Raw genomic sequence first — 15562 nt, 5'->3', positions numbered from 1 at the left:
CCACAGGTCCTTCCACAGTGGAGACATTGGTTTCCAGGCAGGAGTTGATCACAGTGAGGGTTTGCTAAGCGTGCCTTCCTCTTAGCACATTTCTCCCTTGCATCCTGAGTTCGAGTGTCTTCAAAGCCCATGACACCTTTGGTAAAGGTTGTTCTCCAACTGGAGCGCTCGCAGGCCAGTGTTTCCCAGTTGTCAGTGTTTATACTACATTTTTAAAGATTTGCCTTGAGACAGTCTTTAAACCTCTTTTGTTGACCACCAGCATTACGCTTTCCATTTTTAAGTTCGGAATAGAGTAGTTGCTTTGGAAGACGATCACCAGGCATCCGCACAACATGACCAGTCCAACGAAGCTGATGTTGAAGAACCATTGCGTCAACACTGGTGATCTTTGCTTCTTCCAGTACACTGGCATTAGTTCGCCTGTCTTCCCAGGTGATGTGTAAAATGTATGTCCAACAAATCTACAAACAGCAATTCTATAGTCATATTACATCAGAGAGGAGCCACCACTATGATGGTAGAACAGCTGTTGTGTCCAGTGTATATGTTTTGCCTAAGATGGGAGGAGAAAAAACACAACTGGGGGCATGCCTGTCAATTATAAAGCTTTATACATATATATAGCACTTTATCATTGACAGGCATGCCCCCAGTGACCATGGCAACACTGCCACGTTGGCAATGATGCCCACTAACAATGGATTAATGCCCCCAACAAACATCTCTGCTTCATTAACACATGCAAGCAGGGCTGACTCAGGGATGCACAAAGGATGGAGAAAATGTAGATTTACTCTGTAAATAAAAATGCATGTGGGGTCCGGATCTCAGAGTCTTGAAAAGATGACACCTGGTGCAGGGTAATATTTTTTAGCAAGAGACACCAGTGCAAGTATACAGCTATGCAAGAGATGGGGACTCGATGGCCCTTCAAAAGTTCTTGGACTACAACTCCCAGCATCCCAGACCATTGCTTGGGACCAGTGCTTTTCTCTGGGGGGACGCAGGAGCACGCATACTCCTAAACATTTTGTGAATCAGTGTTTGGCCTCATTGAGGGGCAGTATTTCAATACGAATAGGAAAATGAGAGTACCCCTAAACATTTTTTTAGGAAAAAAAAGCACTGCCTGGGACTGATGGGAACCAGAGTCCAACAGCATCTGGACTCCAAGTTCAGATTCCTCATGTCTCAGTTATGCTATGTGTCTTGGGCAAATGATTGAAAACCATGGTCCAAATTAAGCCTCCGAATTAATACAAACTAATAAACTGCAGGGCACTCACCCTGACCTTTGTAATTCAACGTATGAGCAATGATAGTAGTAAACAGTTAAGGTAAGTATTTACTGGAACCGAGGTCTTCTTGGCTTGCATAAAACGATGCTGCAGCCATTATTATAGTTTGGGTTCCTAGCAAACTCTTTATAATTCATTGTGATGCTGTTTTAGGTTTATTGTAAATTCTATCACCGATGTTCATAAATAATACAGTTTCTTCTAAGATACGTCCTACATGGACCAATTTTGTGTGCCTCGCCTCTATCTACTTCCCCCCACTTAAAAAAAAAAAAATTCATTGCATTGGCAATGAATAAATAAGAGCGATCATCTCAATGAGACCAGGGACAGAGAACTTCTGGCCTTCTATATGAAGAAGAAGAACATTTGCATCAGCCACTAGCCATAGCAATAAAATAACATACAATATAGTGAAGATGGAGGTAAAAGCTTAACTATACAAAATACATTCTGGAAGCCTTCTGTATGTTTCTGGAATTCTGCTTGCTTGACCATAGAGAAGCTACTGGGGGTTGAGACCAACAACCTCTGCAGGCCCAGAGGTTCCTCACCCTTGCCATAGACACTAACTATTGGAGATGGATGTGTGGTTGTGGCATTTCAGGGCTGACCTTTGCATTGAAGCATCTACCGTTACATGTGTGTACCTGGACTCCCATGTGCTCTGCCAGCACTCATGGATGTTCATATACACCCTGTTGAGAGGTTTAGGATCTTTGGCTGGAGTTATGACATGTGCTTGTTATGGATGAGTGTTAACCCTTAATCTTATGTCCACATATTATAGCAAATAGGAGTGACAGAATATATAAAAATGCATCTTTAGACAACAAAGTTACATTCTAAGCAGGTAGGCACACCTTAATTAAAGAATAAGATTCCCTGCGGGAGGCAGTGGAAGACAGAAGTGCCTGGCGTGCCCTGGTCCATGGGGTCACGAAGAGTCGGACACGACTAAACGACTAAACAACAAAAAATTCCCTAACTATTCTAAAGGGCAAAAAGGTAAAGTACTCCTGGGCAGTTACGTCCAGTTAAAGGTGACTATGGGGTTGCGGTGATCATCTCGCTTTCAGGCCAAGGGAGCCAGTGTTTAACCACAGACAGCTTTCTGGGTCATGTGGCCAGTATGACTAAACCGCTTCTGGTGCAACGGGACACCGTGATGGAAGCCAGAGTGCATGGAAACACTGTTTACTTTCCCGCCACAGTGTTACCTATTTATCTGTTTGCACTGGCGTGCTTTCGAACTGCTAGGTTGGCAGGAGCTGGGAAAGAGCAACAGGAACTCACTCCTTCACGTGGATTCGAACCGCTGACCTTCTGATCGGCAAGCCCAAGAGGCTCATTGGTTTAGACCACAGTGCCACCCGTGGCCTACAGAAGCATGGGCATGACAATTTTGCCATAAACCCACACTGGGGGGGGGGGGGGAGAAAGTTTGCCTGTCCTTAAGGCAAAGCAGAAGTGTGCAGACTCCTAGGGAGCAGTGGATATGTTCTGTCCTGTTGGAGCTATGAGAGCCTACTAGCCTTTGAATCTAATGCTTTTTTAAATACCTTTTTGCCAAGGCATGTCAGTGTATAGAAGAGGGGTATGTGAAATGACTGATTCCTACAATTTCCATAATCCCTTCCAGATTTTCCTGCCTATATCTCACTTTGCCCATCTTTGGTAATCCTATTCCTGTTTGCTTAACAAAAGGGTGAAAGACTTGTGATAGCGAACAGTTATCTAAACCTAGGCATCTCTGTCTGAGATCTGTCTTTAAATCACCTTACCATTGTGTGGATGGATCCCACTGAAGAGATGAGTATCCTGTATTTGGCAACCCTATATTTGCATATGTTGATCTTTAGGTCAGGTGTGTGTGAACTCAGAATATTCCTGAATGCCTGGAGTGCGGCTTGGGCCAGGTTACCAAGGAGTTCATCATGGAGGGTCTCATGTCATATTAGTTATGTCAATCTTACACTTATGCCACAATTTATAGAGATAAACCATATCATAAGTTCAGATTCGTACAACCTTCCTCACACTACTTGTAATACCAATGAAACACCTGAGACTGAAATGCGATTCTGATGTTGTGTTTACTGTGGGCACAACAGCCTTCAGTTCTATTTGCATTGAAAATTTATTTGTGGACAAAAGCAGATCTTAGAATTTGGACATTTTTTCTTTTCCTTCTTGAAAATGTTGGATTTCAGCATTTCCCCAATTTTGCATTTGATGATGAACTGAGCCATGAATCTCATTAGAGTGATTTAGGGTCAGTTACGCTATCTGTCAACTTAACCTATCTCACAGGGTTGCTGTGATTATAAAACGATACTGCTAGTGCTGGGAGAGAGAACTATCTATCTTGCCTTGAGTTCCTTACAGAAAGGGCAGCATATATAAATGTAATAAATAAATACATATGACAAGCTGATGGATACTGATCCAACAGGGAGAGCATTGATCACATCCGTCTTTTATGTACCACTGACCAAGACCCATGGCATGCTAACAATACCAGCTCCCAAGAGAATTTAACAGAATTATGAATTCTAAATGAAGGCTGCGGAGAAGTTCTGATGGGCAGAGAACTGATGGCATCAAAGTGGAAACATTAATTCCGGAAACATTTTAAACATTTAGAGAACTGACATAGACTTAATTGGGTGCTTTGTACTGAGCCAAAAGGTTGTCCAAACTCATTTGTAAATTGGCTGTGCAGCTGCTAAGAGTGAGGTCACTCCCTGAAGCAGTGCAAGGAGTCCATGTGTGGGAAGAACATGTTCTCCCAACACAGACTCTCGTGGGAAAGAGAATGTTATCTTGTGCAATGCTGCTCCTGTGACACCTTGAACTTAGGAAACAATGCAATACATTTTGAATTTTGATCTGAGTATTGTAATTAATTAATTATGATAATGCAGTGCTTAGGTACTGCATATATAAACCCAGCAGCACTGATGTGTACTGTTAAAATATTAGGTTTTGACCCAGAATACCGAGGTTCAAATCTCCGTTCAACCATTTAGTTTACTGAGCAAGTCACTACTGTATTGGTCAACATACCCCGTGAAGCCCCTATACTCTAAAATACGCCATTAACATTATTAAATAATACTAAATTGATACATAGTTGTTTCAATTTCCCCCTTCTCATTTCATTCAAGTAATATATTTATTAGAAAGTGCATCTTAAAGTGTGGTATTATGAATCATATTAAACTAATACATAGCTGCTTCATTAAATAGGTATTTCTCTTCCCATGCCCTATCAATCTTCCCACCCCCTTTCTCATATCATTTGTGAATAATATTTATTAAGAAGTGCATTTTTGGAAATGAAAAGGTGAACATAGGAACTATTGGGTGGAATGGAGGAAAACTTGCTCTACATGGATCTCTTCTTAAAACAGGGATGGGGACTCTGTGAACCTCCAATTTTTGGTGAACTGCAACTCCCATTACCCTTAATCATTGGCCAGACTGGCTGGGGCTGATGGGAGTTGGAGTTCTAACAGCATTGTAGGGTTGCCCTGAACAAAAGGATCCCAGTTCAGCAGGCCTGTTGAAAACACTTGAGGAGGCACCATGAAATGGAGTAGCAATATTGGGGAAGACAGACAAGTAGGCTGAGCCAGTATAAAGCACGTTCCTATAGTAGCCTACTGGGTTGCCACGTTTCAAAAATTGAAAATCAGGACACAAAAGTCGTTGAGCTTTTTTTGGCAAAGTTGCTGAGCTTTTTGTTTTGCTTGTGAAAAAACCCACCACCACGTTTTCCAGCTATTGTTTTAAAGGAGAATTGGCAAAAACAACACTGGCAATATGGGTAGCATTACGTCCAGATTTCCCCCGACATTTTATTTTTGGGATGATTTTCGCCCAGACGCTGCTTCCAACCACAGTGTTCTGGGTATGTCGGGAAATTCCGGACGTCTGGCAACCTTATATCCAGTGCTTTTTTCCCTTAAAAAAATGTTTAGGGGTACTCTCATTTTCCCACTCATATTGAAATACTGCCCCTCAATGAGGCCAAACTTAGATTCACAAAATGTTTAGGGGTATGCGTCCCCCTGCATCCCCCCAGAAAGAAACCACTGCTTATATCTGCACCTTGAAATATGGCTCAGTTTAAAATATCCATATAGGCTTCTTCCTATATGGATGCACTTTACTTCTGTGTGCATCTGATCCCTTCCTCTCTGAGGCTCAGCTCTGCACGGGGACCTGCTGCCCCATTGTGCATCCTACTGCCTGAGGCCGTCGCCTCATTTTGCCCCCTGGGCTGAAGACCAAGAGGGTGGAGGACTCGGAGGCAGCTTCTTCCGAATACAACCACGTATGTAGGACCACACCGTTAGGCTCCTACTCATCCACCGAGTTACTTCAGCTTCCGAAGCAGCCATTTAACGTTATGGGGGCTGCGGGGAACACACCTAATGATCTCATCCGCCATAGTTGTTTATGGATTAGGACCGCTTTATTTTTTTATTTCCCCTCAAGGGGTACGTTTTAAACACTACGAAAGCAAGATTGCCTGAGCGGCTTCCAAGGGCCGCGCACATTCATTCTTCCTCGGACCACGAAGGGATGTGGTTAAAAACGCCCCACACTGCCTCTCAAGCACCGTCGACGCCTATTCAGACAACCCCCTGAAGCAATTTACCGGTATTCCCCCTCGCTCGATTTCTCTCGTGTTTGTGTGTGTTCTGTGTACTCAAGAGGGACTTTTACTTCTAAGCAGCAGCGTGCATGGGGCGGGGACGGGGAGGCAGCGCCGCCCTGCATGAAGGGCTCCCCTTGAGTGAGGAGGAGGAAGGTCGCGCCGTAAATCCCCCTCTGCCTCTGAGGAGAGAGAGAGAGACAGAAGAGAGCGAGCCGCCTCGCCTCTCCGCGTCATCCCTCCGGCCCAGGAGGAGGAGGAGCCGCATTCCCGCGCCGATTGGTCGGCGCTGCTGCCAGTCGCGCAGGCGGGCGAGGGGCGCGGCCAAGCGTAGAGCCGGCTCGGCTCCCGGCGAGAGCAAAAAAGGGAAAGAAAAAAAAGCGGCCGGCCGAGTCAGGAGCCTCGTTGTGCTGCCGACGTCGAGGACAGAAGAAGGAACAGTGCCGGCTTGTAGTAGTAATAGTAGTGCCAGTACCATTATTCCTTCCAGCGCAGCCACCCTCTCTCCTCCCGAGCCCTGCACCATGGAGGAGGAGCGGTCGGGGGAGCAGATGAGACCGCTACTCACAACGGTAACTGAAGAGCGGCGGGAGGAGGCGGGATGGCAGTTGGCGGTTGCGCGCGAGGGAGGGAGGGGGGGACGTGGAGGGAGGCGCTCGCGCCCCTTTATCTCTCCCGCCTTTCCCCTGGGCTGAGAGGCTCGGGCGGCCGTTGCTGCCGCCGCCGCCGCTGCGCCTCTTTGTGGGGGCGGAGCCCCACCGAGCGCCTCACTGGGCTCCCTGGCTCTGTGACGGGGAAGCGGCGCCGGATTAATGCCCGAGGAGGCGACACAAAGCCAGGCGCTCTTTTCTTTCCGGTCTCGAGTCTCCCCCTCACACACAGAAACCGACAGGTGTCAGTCTCTCTCCCTCGCCTCCCCTCAGCCCTTCCTTCCACTTCGCGCTTCCTCTTTCCCCCCCCCCTTCATCTCCGCAGCCAAACACTACTAACAACAACAACCACAGGAGCAATACTGTTGTGACACGTGGATGGAATTAAGACTTGCGGGGGGGGGCGGCGGGCGGGCGGTTTTCTTGCTCATGGAAACATTTCGCTTCAGCATCATCTCCGCCGAATGAATCCTCCACTTGGCGCGTGTGAGGAAATGGAGGGAGGCGCGCGTCTCCTTCCTTTCCACAACCAGCTCCTGCTGGTCTGGGCTCATTGCTTTTGTTCAGGCAAGAGCTCTTGATAGGGTGAGGGGTGGGCAGAGAGGGAGAGGGAGGGGGGAGCCTGGTTCTTTGTTCGAAGCTCCCCCCCTCCCTTCTCCCTCTTACCCTTCTAACATGCTCCCTTCATTCGGGCTGGGAAGTGTCAAACGGGGTAAAGGAGGATGCATAGTGGGCAGGCTGCAGCGGGTCAGGGCTGGCCTCTGCTGCCCTATGGGAACTAATAATAGTAATAATAATAATAATAATAATAATAATAATAATAATAATAATAATAGGAAAGGACATGTGTCCTGGGCACAGTGCAGCAGGCGAGGTAGGGGCATCTCCGGTGAGATGCCTTGCTTGCTTGCCTTCCGTCCTCCTGCTCCTCTTGAGTCCTTTGTGAGTGCAAACACATGGCTAACCCGAAGCAGCTCTTTTGTCCTCAGAGCTCAAGGAAGTGGCAGATAACTCAGCAGTGATTCACTTTACTTCCTTTCATGGCTGGGGGTGAAATGAGGCGCAGTCTGTCTCTTCCCCGCCACCCCACCCTTCCCTGCTTTTTAAAGTGGTACTAGGGGGAAAAAACATTAGTGGTTCATCACAGATTTTTTTTTTGCCCCCTTGCGTTTTAGATGAGTTAGCCAGGATTTTTATTGAGTGTTTCCATGACTTTGTCCTGCTGCTAAGGATGCTTTCATTCCCAAGGTTCCTTGGGACGGTGCCGGGGCAGATAATCTAGTTTTAAATGGCACTAGAAGATGGAGAGCTCTTCTGATAGCAAACGAAGTTAAGCGAGTGAACAACCTAGTGTAAAAGCTTTCCCTCTACATCATTTGGCTTGTTCACTGAAGAGTAATATGTATTAGTACCATGTGGCAAACAATTTAAGTACTGGATTTAACTTGATTGCTGCACATTAGGATCTACATCTACAGCAAATTGTTCGATACAATCTATGTAGAAAGGTAGTGGTCTATTTTTTTGTTTTTTTGGTAAAACAGTTGTGGTAGACTACATTGTGGGTAGTATTGAACTATGTATTAATTAGAGTATGCCTATTTAAATCAAAGTAAATAAATGTCAAATGTGTGGTTTTTGCACACTGGAGGTGGCATAATAAAAAATGCTAACTTGCGCAAAAGGCACTAATAGAAAAAGAGTTATCACTCCTGATCTATGATGAGGGGAACAAAAGTAGGGCTCCTAAGATCTCTTGGACAAAGAGTCAAGAGTCTTTAGCTTCAGGTTTGCCAACAGCCACAAACAAAGGGGGGGGGAGCCACAGGATTTGTCCCTTTCCTGTGGTTAGTAGATGTCCTTAAATCCAAATACAGTAATGTCTGATCTTTTTGATATCCAGCTGTCACACAGAAGTGACACTTGGAAACCATGCCAGGTTTTTTGCCTGGAGTGTATCTCTAAAAGTTACTTGCCCAGTTGTTTGCCAAGGCTTCTGGTGTGGAAAGACTCCACAGTTATAGCAGTTTTCATTTGGCAGGGATTCAGGTCTCTCATCTTAGCACTGCTTTCATTTATATACCACCTCTGCCCTCCACCTTGCCTCATCTGAGTGTTGCTTGTAAGTGTCTGACAGCAGATAAGCAGAATGTTACTCTGGGAAGGGTAGTGTCTAAGAAAGGGAGGATGCATTTGATCCGATTGCTGATTCTGCAGTGGTTCCTTTGACCCTGTGGGTTCTTGCGCTCTTTGGCTATCCTCTCATGCTGAGTATGAGTGATCTGTTGCAAATATATTTTGTTTTGTTTTTGGTCATAATAGTTTTTGAGGGAATAATTTTGCATCTTTTGAATTCTTACAGATTACAGGAGGAGACGGTCGTTCCAGCTTCTTGAAGGAGGTGGGGGCCCATTAATCTTTTGAGTAGAGAAACGCATGACTACAAAAAATGAATTGCTGCATTTACTTTTAAGATATATTTCTACATAGGAGACTATGATATATTCACTGAAAGATGCTAGAGAAGATTGGATTTGGTTTTACAATCATGGAGAGGGTTAATGGTCCCTGTCCTCATAAGCTTACATAGATTGTGGTCTGCCTAGTTCTCTTTTCCTGTCTGGGAAGAAAAGAGCACTCATTTATTTTAATATGAAAGTGTTTTTATAATGAAACGGATGTAGACCTGTGCGTATTTCCTTTTTGCAACAATTAGCTCTTCAGCTACGTGTAGTTCTAGAATGTTCAATTGCACCTACTTTTTTGCTTTGTGGCAATGATTTTTGATCAGGCCTTTTTTACCATTTACAGTTTGAAGCACCACATACTGTATAGGTTTTCTGAACCTATCTGGAGGCTTTCACAGTAGTATTACAAGTACTAATAATACTTCACAGGTAATATTAACCATTCTTCTCAGGCAACCTTTCTGTGGAATATGCCAGCTTTAGGATTTAATGTTTTGCTAGAGGTTGGATCTGTGTTGATCTTCTGATGAAGCGTCTTGCATGCTAACTTTTTGGAGGGTTTCCTATCGACTAATATGAAAATTCCTTGAAAGTAATAAGCAACATCACATTTTATCCGACACTTATGATAAATCATTAAGTGTGAATGCCCTAGGAAGACAAGCAAATCTTACTGCATCTTATACATATGTAGGATCCTGCATATTATAATCTACACATCTATAGCATCCTGAGTGCTTCTCAGAAATCTGTTCTTGGAAATCTGGAAGGGTATTTTTAGAACAGTTAAATGAGCCTACAGCTTCCTACAGTATCTGTTGAGGGTCATATAATCAATCTTAAACTAACAAATCCACTAAAATAGCTTTAATTATTTATTACTATTCTCTTCTGCACTGATGATTCATGTAGGTGCATCTGTGTCCATGGTTGCAATTAGCTGTACCAAGTGGCTATTGGATATGAGAGAAAGGGGTGAACTTCACCCCATAGCCTACTAGTAAGCACAGCACTCGCCTCCTTTTGAGTTACCTGAAGTAGGTGGAACAAGGAAGGATGAATGTGCTGGAAAGAGGGTTCCTCTCTTTGCTTGCATGCTAATCTATTTTCTGTTCCGTTGGAGATTAAGAACATGAAAGGAACTAATAAGTGAACTAGATAATTTCCTATCATTTAATGAACCTGAGATAAGGATGGAATTCTTCAGATTCTAATGTAGAACATTTCCCTCTGGTTTGATCCAACACAATTACCATTTAATATTTCAAAAAGTCAAGCCTGCCTTTATATAGCTGTCTAAAAATGCAGTACTGAAATCTAATAAATGCAAGGCTATCCTAAAAAGGCAAGGAACTATATGTATTTGTGCAGTGCTATTTAGCTCTTGTTTATACAACTGAATATAGCTGGAATAGTCCCCCCACCAAAAAATATGATGAAAATACATTGGGTGAAATATTTTCTACCTGCTATTGCTCTGACTTCCCTGTATATGCATATTGTGCCTTGTGTTTTATTTTGTTAGCTAATAGTGGGACTGTGCATAGGATTTCACAGACGTGTGTGCCAGAAAAAAATGTCTTAACTCAAAATAGCTTGTACATATGGCTTCCTGCTATAGAATTACACAAACTTGTCACCTGATGGCATTGTCCTTCATAAATCACATTCAGTCATTACTCCATTATGAGGTTGGTTCTTCATCATTCTCACAGGAGTTAAGTATTTTGGCTTAAAACATTTGGTTGCAATATTATCATATATATTTTTTGGTTCTTTTTATTGGCTTCTCCAAAAGCCAGCTAAACTGAGGTTATGTACTTCATTTGCAATAACAAATCTACTTGATTAGCCTGCTTCTAAACTAGTGAAAATAAGAAAGGGTATTAGCTGAGGACTTAATCAAGACACCTTTTGAACGAAACATTTTGCTAAGCTGAATTTCATGGTTCCTGACAATAATTCTAACTTTATTTTGCACCTTGAGTGAGTTTTAGCTAACCTTGTAAGTAATTGTACACACAATTCTAGATAATATGCAGCTCTATAAAAAGTGTAAGAATGGGATTACAACTCCACATATGACACTGTGTGCATTGGTTTTATCTTGCTCAAGAGTTAGCTTGCAGATACCCCACTGAAAATAATGACAAAACTTAATATTGATTTTGATGGCCTAGGTCTAGGACTACACTGAAGAGAATCATGTGATGGAATATTTTATGATGCACAGAAGCTCTTATCTTAATAGAAGCAGGATAGATTAAAAAAAAAATCCTCAAATGAGATGCAGAGAAGAGAGGGGAATTAAGAAGGCTAATGCCAGGGAAGCCCTAAGAGGAGAGGCAGAGGAGAATAATAGCATCATCAATTCATTCAAATTCAGTAGATAGGTCAAGGAGTTTTTTCTAATATAAGCACCCACCTTGCATTTCAGACTTTCTGATGACGATCCGATCTTTATTACATCCCATGGAGATTCTAAATTACCAGTAGTCCCTGCTAGGATAAGGCCTAATGCTCTGAAGTTCTCTTGATAGAGGTGTATAGCTACTTCCTTCTGCCTTTCTGAAAATATAAACTTCCTTATTGAGAATCTTTGAGAATTATTTCTTGCCTACAGAATTATTTGTTGTGTGTCTGTGTTTGCCTTAATTTTGTTGTTGATGCAGGGCTGGGGAGTGGGGAACTGATGGGACATGCAAAATAACAAAGAATTTCTTAGGTGAAGGACTAGGGCTTGCATAAAGTGGTTAGAAACTGTTTGACCTGCCTAGTTAGATTCTGACAAGAGGTAGCTCAGTACAGTTTAGCTGCTGAAAACCTTTGAACAAAATTGCTCACTCATAATATGTTCCGTTCTACTTCTGTCATTTCTGACTTGGGTAATCTTGAGATGTGTTCTTGTTGTCCCCCCACCCCATCTCCTTTTTAAAATGAAGGCTGGGAGTGTCAGCTCAGGATTTCTAACATATTTGAATATGCCATTTACAAACACTTCCAAATAATGATATATCTCACCAAGTTGAAACATAGTTTAGAGGTGCCTCTGCTTCAGTGAGGATTTTTGTTGTTTATGGTTTAGTTTGCTTTTACAAATATAGGATGTTCTGTTGCAGAGGCACTAGAGGGCACTGCTCTCATATCTTGGTTAGAGAAATCCTGTGTTACGAAAATACACATAATATGTGGAAAGCCAGGGAGGACTCCATTTATAACATTTTAGGCTGTAATCTTATACATAATTACCTGGGAATAAGCCCCATTGAACTCAGTTGGAGGTTTTAGATGAGCTGAGATGTAAGTAGTGAAGAAAGGAGAAATCATGAAGGAAGAATATACACAAATAGCCAAGGTAAGATGGGCCAGAGCTCAGAATGAACTCAGGCTTGCAAGAGAGGTTAGAACATGGGTAGGCAAACTAAGGCCCGGGGGCTGGATCTGGCCCAATCCCCTTCTAAATCTGGCATGCAAATGGCCTGGGAATCAGTGTGTTTTTACATGAGTAGAATGTGCCCTTTTATTTAAAATGCATCTCTGGGTTATTTGTGGGGCATAGGAATTCGTTCTCCCCACCCCCAATATAGTCCGGCCCCCCACAAGGTCTGAGGGACAGTGGACCGGCCCCCTGCTGAAAAAGTTTGCTGACCCCTGGGTTAGAAATGAAAAAGGTTTTTGTGGCTATGTTCAAAGCAAGAGGAAGAACAATCAAGTATTAGGTCCCTTGCTTGGAGAAGATGGGGAAATGCTCACTAACTCGTTATCTTGGAAAAACTGACAAGTGGGGTGCCTCAGGGTTCTGTCCCAGGCCTGTTGTTCAAATTAATTATAAACAACTTGGATGAAGGAATTGAGGGGGTGCTCATCAAATTTGCAGATGACACCAAACTAGGAGGGGTAGCCAAAGCCGCTGAAGACATTATCTGGATTCAAGATTACCTTAACAGACTGGAGAACTGGGCCAAAATGAATTTCAAGAGGGACAGATGTCAGGTTCTACACTTAGGCAGGAAGAACCAGCTGCAAAAATATAAAATGGAGGTAGGTCCCTTCCAACTCTGTGATTCTGTGACATCTGGTTTATCAGTAGGACTTGTGAAAAGGATCTAGGGGTCTTAGTAGATCACAAGTTTAACATGAATCTATAGTAGGATGCTGCAACAAGAACAAAACTAATGTTATTTTAAGCTGAATCAACAGAAGTATAGTGTCCTGACCAAGGGAAATAATAGTCCTGCTCTATTCTGCCTTGGTCATACAGACCATACCTGGAGTACAGTCTCCAGTTTTGGGCACTACGATTTAAGAAGGATATTGACAAGCTGGAATGTGTGCAGAGGAGGTTGACCAAGATAATCAAGAGTCTGGAAACCAAGCCTTATGAGGAACAGTTGAGGGAGTTGGATCTGTTTAGCTTGGTAAAGAGGAGACTGAGAACATATATGATAGCAACCTTCAAGTATCTAAAGAGCAGTCACATGGAGGATTGAGTGTTTTCTCCTGTTCTGGAGGCTAGGACCCGAAATAATAGATTCAAGTTACAAGAATATACATTCTCACTAAACATAAGGAACAGGAAGAACTTTCTGTCACTAAGAGCTGTTCGACAGTAGAACAGTCTTCCCATGAGAAGTGGTGGACTCTTCATCCTTGGAGGTTTTTAAGCAGAGGCCGGATGGCCATCTGTCATGCATGATTTAGTTGAGATTCCTGCACAGGGATTTGGACTAGATGACCCTCAGGGATCCCTTCCAGCTCTACAGTTTTGTGAGTCTCTGATTTGACTTCTGAGTACAGTTGTTCCTCCCTTTGCGTCTGGGATTTGTTCCGGAGCCCTGGATGCTCAATGAAAGGGACACTCAACAAAGTGCTGCTCTGCGCATGCGTGAAGTGTGATTTAGCACTTCTGCGCATGCGGCAAACCCGGAAGTACCCAGTTCCAGTACTTCCAGGTTTGCCACGGACGTTGGACGAAGTGGACCCTAAATGGGACAGACTCAAAACGAGGTACCACTGTAGATGTGTCAGATTACACTGCACACTTGGCACTCCTGAAGCTAGTATCTTGGTCATGGCAATAAGCCATACTTGTGAATAGATACAGCTATTCTTTTCTTCATATATAAAGCCTTCAGCGTGTTGTGGGGTACTTAAAGTGTGTGTGGACAGGATACACGGATCATACTTCAACTACAAATAAAACTTAACTAGTTTGACATCTATGGAAATTGAAGTGCACTTGTGCTAATAGCAGAAAGGGTGCTGCAACAGGTAATGAACCTAGGCAGTGATCTAGTTAGCACAGAAAGCCAAACCATGACTTAGCATGAATGCATAGGCGCCGACTCCATGGGGCCTGAGGGGGCCCGAGCCCCCTCAAAAATTCGTTTGGGGGGCTCCGCCCCCCCAATAATCTTGGGCGCCCCTCCAGCAGAGCGCCACCACCGCCCCTCCCCCAGCCCAAAATGGACAGGGTCGGGCTGCATGCCTCCTGCCCTCCCTCCCGAGCAAAAGCTCCACCCAATTTCCTTCGGAGCTGAATAGGCGCAGCACGCTCTCCCCTATTTGCTCACGAGGAGGTGGCGCCACTTTATCTGCATATTCATGAGCTTATTTATTATTCATGAGCTTTCGCGGGCTCCCCCAATATTTTTTATAAGTCGGCGCCCCTGCATGAATGAGAATACATGCAGGTTGTTGGAGCAAAGTTTGCAGCCACAGTGCTCCTTCTGAGCCATGATTTGTCTTAGCATTGTGTTCAAACCCAGGCTTGTGGTTTGTACCTTCAGACAAACTCCAAGTGATAAGGCAAGAACAAACTTTTTTTTACAGCTTGTGACTTGCTTGTCTCACTCCCAACATTCAGGCGCAATGCTTTACCAAACCATGGCTTTTCCCTGGGTAGCATGAGAGCAGAACGGCTGAGCGCAGAACACCTGAGCGAGGAGCAATTGAGCTTTGATCTTTGCTTGAGCATCCTGCACATTACTGCCAAACCCTGGTTTATCTTAGTGTTAAGTGCAAGTGGGGTCCTTGTGTTCTTTAAAATATCTGCTTGAGTATAAAATATGTGTTTGGAATGTGACTGGAAGCATATCACAGGCATTCAAATAGCTTTTGTATAATGATTCCAAATTATTACTTGCTTCTTTGTTTCTGGTACATATGGATGCGTGGTGGTTCCTCTTCAGACTGTAGAGTTAAGTGTTGATAGCAAAGATTAGGTGATTTAAAAATATTGCTTGATACTAATTCTTCATGAGCAATGGGATTCAATAGAATATTTAATACAGTGATGAACAGCATATGCAGTATTCTGGATTCAAAATATACTGAAATAAAGTCTCAAGGCTTGCTTCATATGATCTAATGAGAGACCATTTATATGAATGTGAAAGTGTGTGTTTGTAATCAAGAAAAGAGGAATGCCTTGCTTCCATAGGTGGTCAGAATATCAGCAGGGTAAAAGATGCTTAT

The 15562-nt window shown here is 43.6% G+C and overlaps 1 protein-coding gene across 14 annotated transcripts in view; it reads left to right on the top strand.

The window, feature by feature from the left end:
• Window positions 1-4454: 4454 nt before the first annotated feature.
• Window positions 4455-15562, top strand: part of LOC310689814 (sodium bicarbonate cotransporter 3-like) — a gene marked incomplete at its 3' end in the record, with an annotated part of 50410 nt that continues 39302 nt past the window's right edge. For 8 of the 14 annotated variants that reach the window (XM_083467976.1, XM_083467986.1, XM_083467983.1 and 5 more), the window contains exons 1-2: window positions 4455-6539; window positions 8980-9018. In XM_083467976.1, the coding sequence (XP_083324102.1) occupies window positions 6057-6539; window positions 8980-9018 (522 nt within the window). In that variant the 5' untranslated portion in view covers window positions 4455-6056. Of the gene's footprint in view, window positions 6540-7447; window positions 8126-8979; window positions 9019-15562 lie in introns of those variants that run through there. The other 6 variants (XM_083467988.1, XM_083467978.1, XM_083467987.1 and 3 more) reach the window with 3 other exon arrangements.

Source organism: Podarcis liolepis, assembly GCF_965112155.1.
Source record: "Podarcis liolepis genome assembly, chromosome: 12".
Lineage (NCBI taxonomy): Eukaryota > Metazoa > Chordata > Lepidosauria > Squamata > Lacertidae > Podarcis > Podarcis liolepis.
The sequence above is the reverse complement of the archived record's forward strand: the minus strand, read 5'-3'. Positions and strand labels throughout refer to the sequence as shown.